Genomic DNA, 20,220 nt, shown 5'->3' on the forward strand with positions numbered 1-20,220 from the left:
CAATATAATCATTTATATAGAGTTATTTTTTAACTATTGTTATTGTAAGGTATTTTACGTTGCTTATTTGAAAACATTTAATGATTATAAAAATATATTTAGGAAATATTTTAGTTAAATTGATATTACAATTTAGGTAGTGTTTGTTTTTTGTCTGCAGATCCGCGTGGCCTCTTCTGTCTGCGCCGTGCAGACCACGCGCAGACATTAGCCTTCGCAGACTGTTTGTTTTTCTGAAGACTGCAGACCTAAAAATGTCTACACGCCCTCTTCTTGGCGCAGATGTGGACCAAAGTCTTCTAACATCTTCAGACATCTTCTAGCCTAAAAAAAACATATATATCTTTATTTTTTTCAAGTTTTTTTTTTTAATTTATATTTTTTCCAACTTTATTAATGATAACAATTTGAAAAAAAATACAAAACTTAAAAAAAAAACGTTTGACGATATAAAAATAATATTTTTGACAAATTTATAAATAAAGATTTATTACAATAATAGTCGTTGAAGGTGTTTATATAAATATGAAAAAAAAAAATCATAATATATTCTTATATTTTTTTTGCCAAATTTTGTAAAACATTATTTAATACAGTATCGTCGATTTCTCTAGAAAATATTTATGGGACGTTTTTAATGGATTTAATTGAAAAAATCAAAGTTTATTTCCATCCATTTATGTATCAAATTTTTTATCACTAATTATAATGTTTAGTTATAACTTTGCAACCAAAGTTGTTGGTCTTTATCAAATATATACGTTAATTCATACCATTTTTATTTTTATTTTTATACAATAATATATAAAAGTTGATCTAGATTCGTTAATTATTTATAACAAAGTTATAAAAATATTAAAAAATCACTTTGAAGTTTAAAAAATCAGTTTATTTAGATTTTAGTTTATTTTAGTAGCTCACAGATGTTAAAAAAACAAACAGTCTTCTTTTTACAGATTGCAGACGTTTGGTCCACCTCTTCTATTGCAGAGGTCTACAGATGTGGTTCGCAGACTGCAAACATTTTGCTTCAAAAAAAACAAACAACACCTTAGTATTTGCATTTATCACTATAATTTATCAGTTTTAACGACTTACAAATATTCTTTGGTTTTTTTAAGTGGAACTAAAGTTTATATTTAAGTTCACACTATAATGTTATATTTAAAGTAACAATTTAAGTATTTTGTCTAAACTGTCCAAAAGTTATACCTTTAAACTGATAATGGTTTACATACAACAATATTTTAAATCTAATAAATTAAGTATAATATGTTAAAAGTTAAAGACATAACTTTATAAGTAAAAATAAATATATTATTTTAAAATTGAAATTTAGTTTATTTATGATTACACTTTAGGTTTGATATATATTTAACCTTATTAAGCAACTTATAATCATTATTACAAAGACACTACAATTTATCACTTTTAACTATTTAAAAAATATTTTTTTGGGTTGTTTAAGGTAAACTAAAACTTATATTCAAGTTGACCCTATAATATTATATTTAAATTAATAATTTAACTATTTTATACAAATTGTTCCAAAATTGTATTTTTAAAATGATAATTGTTTACACCCAACAATATATTAAAACTAATAAATTAAGTATAATATGTTAAAAGTTAAAAACATAACTTTGTAAGTAGAAGTAAAGATATTATTTTAATATTGAAATTTAGTTTATATATGATTACACTTTAGGTTTGATATTTATTTAACCTTATGAATCAACTTATAATTATTATGAGAAAGAAATTGAAAAGTCATGGGAGTTTCAAATGAATGTGGTGAAAAGAAAAGTGCATGGGAGTTTCAAATGCATGAGGTTCAAGAAAAAATGCTAGCTTTATAAGATATACTAGGTGAATGCCCGCGCGTTGCGTGGGATAAAAAAAATATATTTTATATTAAAAATAACTAAATCATTGTTATTAACAATTAAATAAGAATTTCATAAAAAATATAAAAATGATTTTTAGTATTGTTATTATGTTGAACTATATTATAAGAGATAAAGTTGGAACTTAAAGTTGTTTTGTATATACAAAGTTATATGATTAAAATAGAAAAAATAAATAATTTTTAAAAATAAATAAATCGTTATTGTTATCTATTAAATAATACTTTCATATTAAATTAGAATGCTTATATTAAATATTATCATTATATAGAAAATACGATAACAAAGACATTTTTTTATCTATCTTAAATTTTATCATTATGTACAACATATGATAATAGAGACAACTTTTTATCTTTAATAGTAAAAAAAATGTTTTGTATCATAAATATTACCATAATTATGTAGAATATATGATAATAGTGACGTCTTTTATAAGGTTAAAACTTTAAATTGTATTACATACAGAGTTGTAAAACTTGGCTAACACAACCAAATACTCGGCATGTTACTTAAACTCGGCCTCCAATGGAAGCGAGTTTGCCTAACTCAGCCATAAGACACTCGGATCCTTATTAAACTCAATCCATATCTAAAAGATACGATCCAAAATCATTTTCGGAATTCTTAAATTTAATTGATCACTTGTCGACAAGGACAATCTCACCAAAGAATACACTCAGCGTCCTACAAAGTTAGATGCAAGGAAGATCTTATGTCTTAGTCCCGTTAAAATATTTCACAATCTTTCCTATTTATAGAGGAGAATACATTATCTTGTTTACTCTCACGATTAATATGCGATGACGACATTTTAATTAAACTTGTTTCTTTATTTGCCAATAACTTCATTTTGTTAAATAAAATATTAAATAATAAAAATAAAACGTTATCCAGAAAATTTATTGTTCAATAGTTCCATTTTTCAGTAATCTCGTAAGTTGCTATAAAAAAATCAAGTTTTTATTGAATAGTTTTTTGTTAAATCCTAAAATCATAAATTCAGTTAGGTACTTAATATAGAAAGTTTGTGTATATGTATTTTCATGATTCAAAATGTCATTATAAAATGAATTCATTTATAAAATATAATCGAGTATATATTTCGTGCTTTTGAATCAAAGTGATTTTTCAAACAATTATAATTTTATGTTTAGCTAGATTTTTTTATATTTATATAATATTATGTAACTTATAATATTATTATAAACAATTTGAATAATCATGAGAGTTTCAAATGTATGTGGTGAAAGGAAAATGCTTCATTTATCGGTCCAAATTGATCAAACTCGAACCGATTCAGCTTAATATACCAAACTACATAACGTTTTTCTATTGAAACCCGGTTTGTATATATTTTGTGTTTTTGAATCAAATTTATTTTTCAAACAAATTATTATTTTATGTTTAGTTAACTTATTTATAATATTATTAGAAACAATTTGAAAAATCATGAGAGTTTTAAATGTATGTGCTGAAAGGAAAATGTTTCCTTTATCGGTCCAAATTGATCAAACTCGGACCGATTCAACTCAATATATACCAAACTACATAACGATTTTTCAACTGAAACTCTGTTTGAACCTAAAAAAATCTTGGTCAAAACCATTTTCGGGATTCTAAAACTTAAATGGACAGTTGCCAATAAAGACAATCTCACCAAAGAATACCCTCAACATCCTAAACAGGTAGGCATAAGGAAGTTCTCATGGTTTGGTCCCTTTGAAACAATTCACAACCTTTCCTATTTATAGAAGAGGAAACGTTCTCTTGTTTACTCTCACCATCGATGTGGGATGAAGACATTGTAATAAAACACGCTTTCTTGTTAATAAAACATTATTCAACTTATTTAGTAAAACACTCTTTCTCTTGTTGACCCTTTCTTTATTGTTCAATAGTTCCATTTTTCTATAATCTCGTAAGTTGCTATCCAAAAAAGTAAATTCTTATTGAATAACTTTTTGTTCAATTCTAAAATCATAAATTCAGTTAGGTACTTAATATAGAAAGCTTGTTTATATGTATTTTCAAGATTCAAAAGTTCATTATAAAAAGAATTCATTTATAAAATATAATCTGCGTATATATTTCGTGCTTTTGATCAAATCGAATTTTCAAACAATTATAATTTTATTTTTAGGTAGATGTTTTTTTTATATTTATATAACATTATGTAACTTTTTTAAAATATCATTGGAAACAATTTGAAAAATTATAGGAGTTTCAAATGTATGTAGTGAAAGGAAAATGCTTCTTTTATGGTCCAAATAGATCAAACTCGGACCGATTCAACTAAATATACCAAACTACATATTTTTTTTTCTAGTGAAACCCGGTTTGTATATATTTCGTGCTTTTGAATCAAAGTGATGTTTCAAACAGTTATAATTTTAGGTTTAGGTAGATGCTTTTTAATATTTATATAAAATTATGTAACTTATTTATAATATTATTAGAAATAATTTGAAAAATTATGAATCGGTCCAAATTGATCCAGCTCCGGTTCAACTCAATATACCCAACTACATAATTTTTTGCTAACTGAAACACAGTTTAAACCTGAAAAAATTTAGTTCAAAACCATTTTTGGAATTCTAAAAGTTAACTGGACACTTGCTGATATAGACAATCTCACCAAATAATACCTTCAAAATCCTACAAGGTAGGCATGAGGAAGTTCTCATGGTTTGGTCCCTTTGAAACATTTCACAACCTTTCCTATTTATAGAAGAGGAAACATTCTCTTGTTTACTCTCACCATCGATGTGGGATGAAGACATTGTAATAAAACACCCTTTCTTTTTTATAGAACATTATTTAACTTATCTATAATATTATTGTAAAGAAATTGAAAAGTCATGGGAGTTTCAAATGAATGTGGTGAAAAGAAGTTAAAAAATGGGGTTTCAAATGCATGAGATTCAAGAAAAAATGCTAGCTTTATAAGTATGTATGATAGATATAGATTCATCACATTTCGAACATGTATGAATGTGGGTTTAACAAAAATTATATGTGATTTCTAGCACACTACTATTTAATATCTAACATATCTAATGCTAACTAGTGACTTATGTTAAGTTCATATTCTTTTTTACACATGAAAATCCACAACGTCCAAATATATTCATCATATTTTGGACAATGATTTTTGTTGTGGGCACGTTTTTGTCCGGTTAATATCACAAGATTAAGTAATGAAAAAGTTTAAGGTATTAACAATATACTCGCAACAACATAATTTCTTTACAATCAGAGTCCATTATCGTCAAAGACGAGAGGTTCCAAAATACTATTGATGGTCATGGCTCAGAACACATCCAGATACCCTTTGAGTAGACCTGGCAATTCCAGACACGAATACACGAATTTGTGAGAGACATGACACGACACGGATACACGACACGAATACATCTTGGAAATTGAGATAAAACTTAGTTCTCATCGTGTAATTTTATCGTGTCAAATTCATGGCTGACACTTTTTCATGACACGAATACACGAATTGTCAGGTCTACCTTTGAGTATGAAAGAGCACTCATCCAGATGGGTAATTCACTTATATAGGATCTGAAAAAAAAAACCCCTTCTGGATTCATGAACCATTTTTTTCGGTATGCAAATCAAAAGGTTGTTTTCCTTGGCAATTTGTTACTTAGGCTCCGTTTAATACGCATCTTTCCAGGTCCAAACAGATCTTTCTGGCTGAATGGAGTGGAAAGACTGTTTGATTTGCACAAAAGAAGGGGTCTTTCTCGGTAAGCCCAAAATCATATCTTTCTGGCTGAATGGGTTGAAAAGACAATTATACACTAAACCCCGCCTCTTTCTTTCTTTATTGGATTATTAATTTTTTAAAATAACTTTTTTTAAGTTTATTTTTTATTGAATTATTACTTTTTTCATCATTCAGCACAGTCAATCAAATGTACAATCAAACAGCATGATTTCTTTCCCAGTCATAAAACTTTCCCAAACAGCAGTTTACCAGACAACACTTTCCCAGACAAAAAACTATCAAACGGGACCTTACCAATTAGTTTTCAGTTTTATAAATATGATTATTATTAAGGGGGGTGTTTGGCTAAGCTTATCCAAACTCATTTTTAGCTTATTATCGGTTCTATACCAGAATAAGCTAAAAATAATGTTTGGATAGAAATAAATTATATCGGTATTATGCCGATAATAAATCAAAATTCATAAGTAAGACAACCCTAACTTATTAGCTATAAGCTATAAATTGACAAGTTCTTATAATTTTTCATAAACTTAGCCAAACAATCTCTAACCCTAAGTAAATTATGATACATATACAATTATACTCGAAGAAGAACTATAAAATTGGTTTTACCCAACAAAAACCGGCCAAGATTTAATAGTACGAGTGGGTCCAATATCTTTTCGATTTATTCGCCAAACTTCATATAAGAACAAAAAAAAGCATATCTCATTATATAGTAACCAACGCCATTTTTCGTAACAAATCAAGAACAACAAATTACAATATTACATTGATTGCAATTGTTTTTTGGCCGGCCAAGACACAACCAATTAACACCTGGGCAAGTAAAGTAACCCCACGTATATAAAACCAATTTGATGCTGATTCACCCCTGTTTTCTTTCTTTAGCTCTCCACTTTTTTCCAAGAACCCGTAAATCACTTTACTCTCATTGCCATTAAGATGAATGATTTGCTCAGTGTAAGTTTGATTCTACACCTTTGTTCTTATGGTAATTGTTCTTAATTTCAAGTTTCGTTGGCTCTTATTGAATTAATTTCAGTTTAGCTTTACTTGTTCTTTGTTAGGGTTTTTTTTCCATAATTGCGTGATCAGTAATCTTAATTTGGGATTTTGAACTGTTTCTTCGTATTGGTCTTGATCGTAATTGAATTTCGCTTTCTTTTCCGTGTCGATTGTAAACCTTTATGATCAGTTTTTGGGTTTTGTTAATTCACTAAAGCAAATTAATTTGGCAATTTTCGACATGATTAAGAACAAAGAAAACCTGAGGAATCTTTTTGAAGACCGATTGTATATGTAGTAATTGATTGCTTGAATATGAACTGAATTTGCTTATTAAAGTAACTTTTGATCAAAATTGAAGTGGGGTTTTTCTTAAATTTCGTATTTTTGTGTCAAGTATGGAGCTTTTTTCACTTTAAGTTTGACTTTTTTTATAACGTTTTCTTGTAATGTTCATGTATTTTAAGTATCATTTTCAAAATCCGAGTAAACAGTTATGATGTTTTCTTTTATTCTGTTTCTTATGAACTTCACTCCTCATTCCACCTATATGTACACATGATCATTGCAGATTCTTGAAGCTTTTTAAAAAAATATATCAATTTTATCGAGTTTTTATCTTTCAGGAATCGTTTGTGAGTGATGCGAGAGAGCATCCGCCAAGAGATATGGATATTCAGATGAGTACTCGACTTCCTAGAAGTAATTCAGACATGGGAATGGAAACTTTTAATAAGCAGGTAATACCCTCTTTAAATTCGTTCATATCTCTAGTTTGGTCAAAGTTTCTAGGGCTTTTTTTAGAATAAATTACACAAATGGTCCCTATGGTTTGGGGTAATTTGTGCATTGGGTCCCTAACTTATTCTTTTTTAACTCGAAAGGTCCCTTTAGTTTGTTTTTGTTACGCGCTTGGTCCCTACTGTTTGTTTTTGTTATTCGCTTAGTCTCTGTCATATCTAAAAAGATTATTATTTGAATAGAGAAAAATGGTGGGATGGGTAAGGACTTAAGGTAAGGTGAGGGGTGGGGTTGGGGTTTGTTTATTTAAATAAATTAAAAAATCAAGGGCAATATATGTAAGACAGGGACCAAACGCGTAACAAAAACAAATAGTAAGGACCTTCCGAGTTAAAAAAATAAATTAGGAACCGAACGTGCAAATTACCCTAAACCATAGGGACCATTCGTGTAATTTACTCTTTTTTATAAAAATGAGAAGGGTATTTACGTCTTTTGTACAAACAAATTTTTACAGTCCCATTCACGAATTGCAATTTTTGTGATATTGAAATCGGCCCCATTTTTTTGGCCCATTGACATTAGTTTCAGTCTCAGCACAATGCACGCCAAATACAATACAACATCTTAATTATTTTAGGTTATTTCTTTAATAATCCCTTCTTTTTTGTGATAATGTCTTTTTTTCATCAAACATAGATACAAGAAATAGAGAAACAAGTGGATAAGCTTTCGGGGTTATTGAAAAAACTAAAGGTATGAAAAACTTTCTTAAAATAAACTTTTACAGGACTCATAAAATAATTTTTTTTATGGAATCTTGTTTATAAACGTGTTTTTCAGGATTCTAACGAGGAGTCAAAATCCGTTACAAAAGCATCTTCCATGAAAGGTTGATTTTTTTGATAATTTTGAAATATTTTTATTGTTTATTTGTTTGATCAAGATTTTTATTTTTATTTTTTATTTTTTTTTCAGCTATTAGGAAACGAATGGAGAAAGACGTTGATGAAGTGGGAAAGATTGCACGTAATGTAAAAGTGAAAATAGAAGCAGTCAATAAAGAGGTATTTTCCCTTTTCATATTATATTACTAGTTTATAACCCGTGTGAACCACGGTTATAAAATTAATTAAATTTTTATAATAAAAATTTAAAATTATTAATCAATTATTTTAAATAAATTATTAATTAGGAAATTTTTTAGTTATATAAAATTATAATCATTGATTTAAATAAATATGTGAAATTATATCATTTTATAATTTGTATTAATTTTATATTAATGTTATTAATTTAATTTATTTAGAGAGAGAAATTTGAAATTTAAAATGAAAAATCCATAGGTTGACAAGTGGTATGTATTAATTAGGAGACATAATAGGGTGCCACATGACAAAAGAAGAATAGAATATACATTAATTAAGATGTCTAATAGGGTGACACATGTCACAAGGAGGAAGATGACACAAATAATATGAAGTTTTTAAAATTTTTATTACACGTTTTAATTTTCTAAGTTAATGGTGTCCACAGAATTTAGCCAATCGGCAAAAACCGGGCTGTGGGCCCGGGACTGGTGTCGACCGCTCTCGTACAAATATGACAAAGTAAGTTTTATTTATTTTTCCTATTTTTGTATATTAATTGAAGGAAGACATAAATGAGCGAATTTTTTGTAAAATGTTACGACTTAATATGGAAAACCTAATTTCCTTGACTTTTTCTATTAAGTCGCTCTTTTCTTGCATGAAGTAAAAAAAACACCTATATATATTTTACTAGATATTAAGTGTTCTCTCCATTTACTCCATTAGGTCAAAAATAAAAAAGCATTTCATTTGAAAATTCATTTTGGAACCTTTACTTTCAAATTTCAGTTCTTTAGCTAAGAAGTTCCGGGACATAATGACGGAATTTCAGGTAATAAAGATTTTTTGTATGTACTTGTTTTTTTTTCCATCAAATATCCATTGCAATATAATGAATTCATTTTTCATCGCTTTTAGACTTTAAGGCAAAAGATCGATGATGAATACCGTGAGGTTGTGGAAAGAAGAGTCATTACAGGTTCGGTTTTACCTAAAAGTCAACCATTTGACTCTTCAAGTTAAATAAAATTTCTTGACGTTCACAGTAGAGGTTCACACAACCGGACCAGTCCGTCTGTATACAGACGGACCGGGACTAGTCCGGTCATGTATCAGAACGGACCGGTCTGGTCCAAAAAGCCAATTATAGGTCTTTTTGTGTGCCTCAAATTTATAGTGGATTCTCGTTGTGTTGATTGACTGAATGGTTTTGGTGTAATTTTTGGTATTTTAAATTCGATAAACGAGCAGTTACGGGAGCCCGACCCGATGAAGAGGTGAGCATGAATTCTGACCCGGATAAAGTATTTTGGTGTAATATTATTTTTTTTTTCTTTAAATTTTAGCTTAATGATTTGAATTTTGTGTTACAGACAATCAACAATCTTATAGAAACTGGAAATAGTGAACAAATTTTCCAGAATGCTATGAAAGAAATGGGCCGAGGACAAGTAAGCATGTTGTCGAGTTTGAATGGAACTGAATTAGATTTAGAAACCGAAAAAATATAAATATAGAAAAGCATTTATATTTTTATGTCAATTTAACTATTTTCTATAGTGGTTTAACCATTTTACTTTTTTATCTGTTTGAAATATTCGTTTTTTACCTGATTTGGACAAAAGGACAAAATACCGGAAATGAATGAAAACGTTCGCTAAACTGTTTTTTTTTTTTTTTTTTTTTTTTTTTTTGTGATTATTATAATAATATTTAAATGACTAAATCTATAAAATTTTGAAAGTTCATAATGTTTTTATGTATTTTCCGATATATCAAAACCAGGTAGCTTGGAAAAATGAATTTTTTAAAAAGTAAAATGTTTTAATCGTAAGAAAGAATAATCAAGTTGTTAACATATATCTGAATTGCAACATTTGAGATGCAAAATTACGGATAGATTTAGAAATTTCTAATTCCAATTTACATTGATTTTCACAAAAGGTACTAAATACATTGGAAGAAATTCAAGAACGACACGATGCAGTGAGGGAAATTGAAAAGAAGCTTTTAGACCTACATCAGGTAATTCATTTGACTTTGACCAGAAAGTCAACTCGAGATTTCCTACGTGGCTAATTTCTATTGGATAAAATACTTGTTAATGTTGTCAGATATACCTTGATATGGCGGTTCTTGTAGAGGCTCAAGGAGACCTTTTGGATAATATTGAAAGCCAGGTATGCTTTCTTCCTCTCTATAAAAAGATTTTTTTTTTCAAGCATTTGCGGCAAATCCGGCAATCATGCTTTGTTGAGTTGTACATTGTGTATTAGAAGTTGTATGTTGCTTTGGATTTGCCAATTTAAGCTCCAATAAAGGGATAAATGTCGTTTCTGAAAATGTGGATGATATTGTCATTCAGGAGTAAATTACACGAACTCTACTATTTGTTTTTGTTACGTGCTTGGTCTTTATCGTTTATTTTTGTTATGCGTTTGGTTCCTGATTTACCTAAATATTTAAAGAGAAAAAAATAGTGGGGTAGAAAAGATAAGGTGAGGGAAGTGAGGTTGGGGTGTGTTTATTTAAATAAATTAAAAATTAAGGGCAAAATAGTCTTTTTAGGTAAGACAGTGACCAAATACGTAACAAAAACAAACAGTAGGAACCTTCCAAGTTAAAAAAATAAGTTAGTGACCAAGTGTGCAAATTATCATAAACCATAGGGACCATTCGTGTAATTTACTCTTTCATTTAGTCATATTAAAATAGTTACGCTCAAAAAAAAAAAAAAAACTTTGTACATTAATTTTAGAAAAACACTTGTATAGAGTTTATACTATATACGAATATACCCATTAAACCCATAAAGTAAAAAAATCCAAAACAGTGAGTCTAATATGACTTGTACCTCATGCATTAGAAGTTATGTGTTATTCTGCATTTGTCATTTTAGACTAGGAAAAAAGACCGATATAATTCTATAATATAAAAGTTGTTCATTTCTATGCATTTCCAAAAGGGTAAAAAGAATCTTATTGAATAAGATCATGCAATAGTGAGTTGTAGCTCATGCATTAGTAGTTGTACCTTTCCCGCGTTGGTAATATGAGCTCCTACGTGGCTGGTACATTGTGCATCAAGACTTGTACATTGACTGTAAAACATTGATTCAGGTAACGAATGCAGTTGATCATGTCCAATCAGGGACAACTGCATTACAAACTGCAAAGAAACTACAGAAGAAGAGTAGAAAATGCATGTGTATTGCGATAATTTTACTGTTAATTATAATAGCCATAGTTGTAGTTGGTGTTATTCAGCCATGGAAAAGTGGCAAGGGTGCTTGACTCTTCTAATATTACAATCGAGTCAAATGTGCAAATTTTTGTGTTTCATACAAGGTTTTAATTTTTTTTTTTTTTATTGGGGTGGATTTTGTGTATGTTTGTGTGTTAAAAATTTGCAATACACCAAACGCACCAATAGTTTTATTTTTATTTTTATTTTTATCTGATAAATAGACGTATATATAAAAAATGTTTGGCACGTTACAATTATTTTATAAATTATTTTATTTTTTGATTTTTTTAAATTTGAGAAATTTGAAACTAACTTTTTTTTAAATAGTTCAAATATATATTTAATTATAGAAAACTCATTCTGCTAAATGTTTTTTTATATCATTTTATATCTTTTAACTAATTTATCTATATTAGTTTTTATCGAACGGTATGATTTTTACTTGAATAAACACATTGGTAGAGTAGCAAAATGGGTTTTTTGGGGTAAATAAGTAAGTTTAATTTAAAGTAAATAATTTTTAAGTAGGGGTCATATATTAAATTTTTTAAATCTTTGTTTACCATTAATTAATACATTAATGTTAGATCCAAAAAATGTCTGGTTATAATAATAGTAATAAATTGCTTAAAATGAGACAGTTTTAAGATATTATACATATTTGAATACGTTTTCATATTAAATTGTTATATATATACTATTTTTCGAGGTCTATTAGAGAATTAGTCTCTACAACTTATCTATTCTTTACTCATGCAATTTGTATAAATGAAAACATTAAATGGACCCAATTTTCCCTTTAATTTTTTCAAGAGTTGGTTGTTTCCAAAATAATTTCTAATAGACGTTTTTTACCTTCACAATGATTTTTTTTGGAACCGGTAACATACCTTGTGAATCCTACTTTTAAGCTACATATTTTCTCCACATACATGTATGTGTTATAAAACATACATCTAAGAAATTCCATTTTTTAAATCAATTTATGAAAGATTTTTTTTTTTTTTTTTTTTTTTTTTTTTTTTTTTTTTTATCAGTTTAGTCTGTTTTGTTAATTTTTATTAATCAATTTTAGGTTTTTCATTTGTTATTTAGATTTTAGCAATCTATATTTGTGGAATTTAATAAATTATTAGTAGGAAATGAAAGTAAGGTTGTATAATTCATTACAAAATTTAATAAAAAAATGAAAGTAATTGCATAAATGTAGTATGAACTCTATTTCTAATGGTTGAAATGAAATTTACAAAGCATTTTAAAAGTCTATTTTCAAAAGTGGATGAGATAGGTTTTTTCTAAACAAAAATATATAGTGTCATTTACTATCAAGGGAACTAATTTGTACACATACAATTTTCTTTATACATAGCAATTTATGCTTTTAAAATGTTATATTGTACAGTTTTATAAAACATAAATTGTTATGTATGCACAAAAAATATTGTGTACGGACACTTATAATTTTAATTATAAATTCATTAATATCTAAAAAATAGTATCATAAAGTTGTACTTTAAATGAAATTGATAGTATGAAATTCCTAACATAACAAAATTAACCGAACATATTTTTGGCACGTTTTAAAAAATGGACAAATTTTCATAAAATTTGGTAAAATATAATGTCTTTGACTTTGTATAGAACATAGTAATATTTATAAAAAGTTTTTCCCTAAACATATGATGTAAAATTCATCATCTAACGATACACAAATTTTATTCTAGAAAAAAAAGATACTCAATTCAACATTCTTTTCATCATGATTTACAACATTTAATATTTTACGAGATACGTCGTTAGAAAATATACGATTTATTAAAGCATTGTGTTTTAATTATTTTATAATTTAACTATTATATTTTATTTTTGTCAATTAAAAATACGAAAAAAATGTATGTCACATAAACCAAAAAGTAATCTTAAAATGATGAGTTTTAAGTGATTCATCAACATAGAATACAGCTTTGTAACCAGTGTAAGTGCGTAACACTCGAAACCTGTCACCAATTTCTATTTACTTATTATAATTATTTTTTTGTCTATTTTTTCTAATTTTAAATAATTAATAAAACTTAAATTTAAAATAGCAAATAAAAATATAATGTATTATAGACTGCTTTTTTTATTTAATCGGTAAAGATCATTATATAAGTTTCAGCTTATAATAATAATAATAATAATAATAATAATAATAATATTCCTACCTAATAAAAGAGTAGCATATTTGTCATATGTCAATCAATTAGAGATTCACATTAATTAGTTGTCACTTGTCATTCTAAGGTTTTTCCTCATTAATTAAATTTCCACTAATTCACTGCTCCATTTTACACATATCAAACACGTGAACAAAAAATTTATTTGTAATATCTATTGCCTAATTTATTATATTATTAATTTTTTTTATCATTGCTCAATAATTACTTTATAATTTAATTAAAATTATTTTTACCTTCGTAATCCGTGGTGCTCACATGTTATAAACTAGTAATAATAATAAATAAAATTTAAAAAAAAAACCTGTCAAGTTTATTGAAAACCCTATTAATTTTGTGAGTATTTAAAATCTCCTATCGTTTCAGCCTTTTAGGTCTTAGCTAGTACGTTAAATTTATTTAATGTTAGGGAAAAAAACACGCTATACAATCATTATATAGAAAAAAAAACGACTGTTATACCAAATCTTATTTGAAAAAACTTATATATTAGTTGCTTCATTAATAAAAACATAATGTATTATAGACCACTTTTTTATTTAATCAGAAAAGATCATAATATAAGTTTCAGCTTATAACGAAAAAGGAAAAAACTTTCACATTTATTGAAAACCTTAAAATTAATTTTGTGAGTATTTAAAATCTCCTATGGTTTCAGGTCTTAGCCGGAGGCTCTACATTAAATTTATTTAATGTCGGAAAAAAAAACTCTATAGAATCATTATATAAAAATAACTGATTGCTATACTAAATCTTATATGAAAAAACTCATATATTAAATGCTTCATTAATAAAAATATAATGTATTATAGACTACTTTTTTATATAATCGGAAAAGATCATTATATAAGTTTCAGCTTATAAAGAAAAAAAGAAAAAACTGTCACATTTAGTGAAAACCCTAATATTAATTTTGTGAGTATTTAAAATCTCCTATCGTTTCACGTCTTAGCCGAAGGCCCTACATTAAATTTATATAAATTTATTAATTGTCAAGAAAAAAAAGCACACTATACAATCATTATATTGAAGCCCAATGTTATACCAATTCTTATTTGAAAAAACTCCTATATTAAATACTTCAATAAAAGATGGTTATTTATAAGCACAAAATTAACACAAATATATTTTTACATATATATATTTTTTTCCGACTATTATAGTTTTTGCTTTTCTAATAATTCTGTGGCTTCTTTTAACTTAATATTTTTATATATTTTTAAATTAACAAATTTTAATTTAATAGGGTTTTAGTATCTATGGCTCCTTTTAACTGGACCTCCTTACAAAATTTATTGGCCGGATCTAGGCCCAAATCAGTTAACTGGGCCTCCAGCCCTCCTATAAACAACTCATACGAAATAGGATTTTATCAACCATATTTCATAATCCAATACAAATCAAAATTTGACCCATATAAAAGATGCTTGTTGTTGAAACTTGAAACCTCACTATATATTGAATTATTGAAGTTATATATAGATATAGTTTTTAATATTTTCGTGTTTATTGAATTATTGATGTTATGTATAGATATAGTTTTCAATATTTTCGTGTTTGTTGTATTATAGGTAGCAAATGCAGTAGATCACGTAAACATGGGCACAGATGCCCTTACTACAGCCAAGAGCTTACAAAAAAGATCAAGAAAATGCATGATGATCGCTATCATCTTGCTCCTTGTTATAGCATTAATCATCATTCTCTCGATCCTTAAACCATGGAAAAAGAACAACTGATCTATTCGGAAATACACTCAAATCTTAAGTGCCTAAAAACCCGAATATTGTATACATTTTTTTTACAATGAACAAATAATTCATTTTACAGTATTCAAATAAATCGTTGAATTCAATTATTTCTGTAGTGTTTAGAATCTGTTTCTTTATTTGTATTTTATGAACAAATAAAGTAATGATTTTTTGATAAATTATTTGTAAAATTGACATTTTTTTTATGTACAATGTTATAATAAAAGAAATTATATTACAAGAAACAAATAACAAAAAGCATGTTATCGTTCTTCGTTTTGACTCTTATTATTAGTTCGAAAAATATTCAAATTAAACAAATATACTCGAGAAACTTATAAGGTATAAACATACTGCTGACTACAAAATAGAAGCAAGGACAATATTCTCAAAACAAAAGCAAAAACAACACTTCAAACTTAATACTTTAATTTCATATAGAAACGTAAAAACACAAAGAAAACAGAAACACAAGACATCTGTTTTCAGCACCATGCATACAAACGTCCACGCTGAAAAATCTCCAGAACATTATATGGACATTATTTCTAATTCATAAACCAAAATTAAAGTAAAAGTAATAATAATAATAATAATTATAAAAACATCAATAATAATAGCATCATTAGTAATAATAAAACGTCCACGATTCCAGATTGGTGGTCGAAATTCTGATAGTCGAAGACGATCCTTACATCCTCGATTTAGCGATCACAACGCTCCCGTCTCCCATGTCAGTCGCCCCAGACCTTGTCCATGTCTCCTTGAATTGTTCCTCAGTCACTCCTACATTCATATTAAAATGTTTAATACTAATACTGATACTGATCACACTATCTGTTTTTCTAGTAATCTTGCAAATTTTGTTGCATGATACCTAACCAAACAGTTTGTTCTCATTAAATCAAACTGACACTAACATCACGTCACAAAAAAGAAATAACAATTTAGGGACAATTGTACTTTTATGGATATACCTTTTCCCATGGCAGCGGTTGAAGTGATGCCACCTTGAACAGTCCTAAGCACCCTGTCATAATAGTTAGCACCAGACCACTTTTGGTGAGCCAATGTGTCCACTCCATGCTTCCTTTCCTCCCTTTGAATCCTTTCCACATAAGCCAACATCCCACGTGACGCGTAATCTTTCGCAAAAGTGTCGGTAACTAAAGCGTCCGCATGAAAACCCGCAAGAGTTATAAACTGCCAAACATATCCCAATTTCGCTATTCTCGGGATAAAATCCATCATTTGGACATCGGTCATTCCCGATGCGTCCCAATTGAAAGAAGGTGAGAGATTGTAAGCTAGCATGGTTTCCGGTTGCATTGTCTTGACCCCTTGTGCGAATTTGGTGCACTCGACCATGTCTGGGCTCGCGGTTTCCATCCAAATGATATCCGCATGGTTCGCAAAAGCCCAACCGCGCACAATAGCTGCCTCAACCGAGCCTTTGAACCGGTAAAACCCTTCTCGGGTTCTAGGCAAGTCCCAGTCCCAGAAGAAATTGGTGAGCCCGAGCCTTGCGACGATCTCTCTCGCGTCCTCATTCGACAGACACTTCTCGTAGCTCGAACAGTTCATCCATTCGTTTAGTTTTCGTCGCTTTTCGGTTTCCAAAACATTCATTGCTCCGATTGCATCTACAACCGCATCCGAGAACGTCTTCAAACGAGCCATAGATAGCCAGTTGTCCTCGAGCGCTTGAAGCTCGGGTCCACTTTTACCTGCGGCCATTGCCTCGGACAACAGTGTGGCTAACCCTTTTCCTTTCATATTAGGGTTAGTCACACCGATAATGAATTGGTGGTCCCTCGTGTCGATGTTCGATTGGATCAATGTAGCTCCAACAGCATCGGTACGAGCTACCAACACTGTCTCGGTTCCCATTATGTCAAACTGTAATCTCGCAGCTACGAGCCTGTTGATATGTTCACTAACGGCAACCAAAACTTTTCCTGCCATGTGACCACATTTTTTGGTCACAGATGACTGATCTTCAATGTGGACCCCAGCAGCACCACGTTCCACAAAAAGCTTACAGAGTTTTACTGTGGCAGTGGCCCCACCAAAGCCGGTGTCACCATCGGCTATGATGGGCTTTAGATAGTCAATGAAAGGAGTTCGGGCCCGCTCCTCCTGGCTCATGCTCATTCGGGCCTCCCTCTGCTTCCGGTCGTGGTACTGTTGGGCAAAAAACAGATGCTCGACTTTATTGGGAACCGTGTCGTAGGGGTAGTCAGCTAGGTCTGGACCCGGCTCATTTGTTGAAGTATGAGTAGACGAACACTGCCACCCTGACACGTAAATGGTGTCGAGGTGTTTAGCCATCATGGTGACTTGGACCGGGTCGAGTGCACCGAAGGTTCGTGAAGATGTGCCGTTGGCTTGATGGTTCTTGAGGGTTCGCCAAAGCTTTTTGGCTAGCTCATTTGAGCCGTACGATTGGCGGAGGTTGCCACGGAGAGACACCACATCACGGGCTGAGTATGGGCGGCGCGTGTGTCTGAACCGCTCGGTGTTCCACCACGCTTGCACCTCTGCTACTTCTGCTTGAAATTTTCCTTCTTCTTCCAAAATCTGCACGCTCATTTTAAAAACTGTGAAATACCGAATTTGCCCTTTCATTAAGTCCCATTTTCTACGCAATAAAAACCAAAAGGCTACCGTTTTAATAGGCCAATGTAATACAACGGTGTATGTTATTATAACAATTATTTTCAAAGTGCACCGATTCTTATCACAATTTCGCCCCATAATTTACAAAACTTTACATACAACACTCTTAATTAGCGAAGATAGAAACTCATATAACCTTAATTCGATTGGTTATTACAAAAATCCCCCAAACACTTTCGATTTTCTAGCTATGAGTACTTCAGATTCTTATTTTATAAACTTATACAATAAAGAAGATTTCTTAATGATTTGTACAGTTATGCTTCAAGTTACATTATAATAAATCATCAATATCAAAAGCAAGTATATTCCTTGAGCAAGTAAATCATCAATATGTTTTCAAATGTTTTTAATACAACACATATATAAATATGTTTGATTGAACAAATATGTTTTACTGGATTTGTGAAGAATTTGCATATTCATATCCATATGCATAAACATATATGTCTATATACATATATGTATACATAAAAATATGTATATGTACGTATACGTATACATAAAGAGAAGGAGCGTAAGATACCATTGAAGGAACGGAGAAAGATGCAGCCATGGGTAGAACTGTAATTTCCTTTTTTGAATATATGAATGCTATACACTGAAGCTCAATGAAATAGGTATCTCCCCAAGTTCCTCAATTTATAGCCTTCTCTAGGGATGGGGGTTTGTTAGGATGGGATCATGACAAAAATTTTAGACAAACAGAAATAAATATTTCATTTTTGATATAAGAATATATAATAAAGCCGCCGAATAATTGTATTTCCTTATTTGGAATGTATCCTCTATTTCTTATATAAAAATAGTTTATTTTTTAATATACATCTATTTCTAAATAATATCTAAATGGTTAATAATATTTAAATGGTTTTGTTGAAACGAGGGAAATTTATAAGCTGTAAAGAAATTCGTTTTTATTTTAGAGACGTATTTAAAACAAAATGTTAGAGACGGTAGATTATGATAAACAAACAATCTATAATATTTTTAATCTCACGTAAAAAATTTTGATATAAATATTTTTTAGCCTAAGATCGGCAATAATTTCTATGTTCTTATCCCACTAAATAAAATTACAATTAGATGGAATAGAAGCGGGACAAGCTCCCTTTCTAGACTGCAAAACTAACTTTTCTTTAAAAACTTTGTTCATTGGTATTGGTATCGTAACATTAGAATGCATGACCAGTTGCACATGTATGAGGATCTTGATCGGTTATCGGTACTAATATGGTAAAAGAAACTCCAAAAATTCATATCGTATACAAACTTTACATTTTAAGTCTCTATACATGTGGATTATATATTAAAATGGCACAACATAAATTCATCTTACATTTCAACTTCAACCCGACTAACCCGATTAACCCGACCCTATAAACCCGAAACCCGGTTAACCCGAACCCGACTAACCTGTACCTTATTAGGGTCGGGTTTCGGGTGAATATTTTTTCTAGAAAAACCCAACTAACCCGACCCGTTTAACCCGAAACCCGATTAATAGCCCTATCGGTTATGGTGCTAGGAAACAAAATGTATAAAAAACAAATAGTATAAACACGTGTTAATTATCAATACAAGCTTTTTCGTGTTTGGCCACATTACTTGAGGCCACTTTTAAAGCAGTTCATCATGTAGTGAAACTCACTCCTCAAGCCTACTAGAGGGAAACTCATGTTATATTCACACAAACTTGTTTCCCTCCTATCCACTAAAAAACAAAAATATATGTCGGTCTAAGTGTTATTCTTCTTTCTAGCAGATCAGTCAGGAAGTTCATGGATGCTTCTTTCTTAACCGAAACCCCAACCCTCCTGAATACATAAAAAGAAC

General features: G+C 29.4%; 2 protein-coding genes across 2 annotated transcripts; one reads left to right on the forward strand and one right to left on the reverse strand.

Moving 5' to 3' along the window:
* Window positions 1-6,378: 6,378 nt before the first annotated feature.
* On the forward strand, window positions 6,379-11,861 carry LOC145070194 (syntaxin-132-like). The gene is made up of 13 exons (XM_079017137.1): window positions 6,379-6,615; window positions 7,287-7,400; window positions 8,101-8,157; window positions 8,245-8,293; window positions 8,380-8,468; window positions 8,938-9,011; window positions 9,282-9,324; window positions 9,411-9,471; window positions 9,744-9,769; window positions 9,866-9,943; window positions 10,437-10,517; window positions 10,607-10,672; window positions 11,612-11,861. The coding sequence occupies exons 1-13, from the start codon at window positions 6,598-6,600 to the stop codon at window positions 11,783-11,785; spliced, it is 930 nt and encodes a 309-aa protein (XP_078873263.1). The 5' UTR covers window positions 6,379-6,597; the 3' UTR covers window positions 11,786-11,861.
* A 4,256-nt stretch (window positions 11,862-16,117) lies between these two features.
* ICL (isocitrate lyase) lies at window positions 16,118-19,067 on the reverse strand. Its single transcript, XM_079012890.1, has 3 exons — window positions 18,911-19,067; window positions 16,683-18,285; window positions 16,118-16,491 (listed from the first exon to the last, which is right to left on the reverse strand). The coding sequence occupies exons 1-3, from the start codon at window positions 18,938-18,940 to the stop codon at window positions 16,397-16,399; spliced, it is 1,728 nt and encodes a 575-aa protein (XP_078869016.1). The 5' UTR covers window positions 18,941-19,067; the 3' UTR covers window positions 16,118-16,396.
* Window positions 19,068-20,220: the final 1,153 nt, after the last annotated feature.

The sequence above is a fragment of the Lactuca serriola genome, chromosome 8 (genome assembly GCF_051521515.1).
Source record: "Lactuca serriola cultivar US96UC23 chromosome 8, Lser_US96UC23_V15, whole genome shotgun sequence".
NCBI classification, from domain to species: Eukaryota; Viridiplantae; Streptophyta; class Magnoliopsida; order Asterales; family Asteraceae; genus Lactuca; species Lactuca serriola.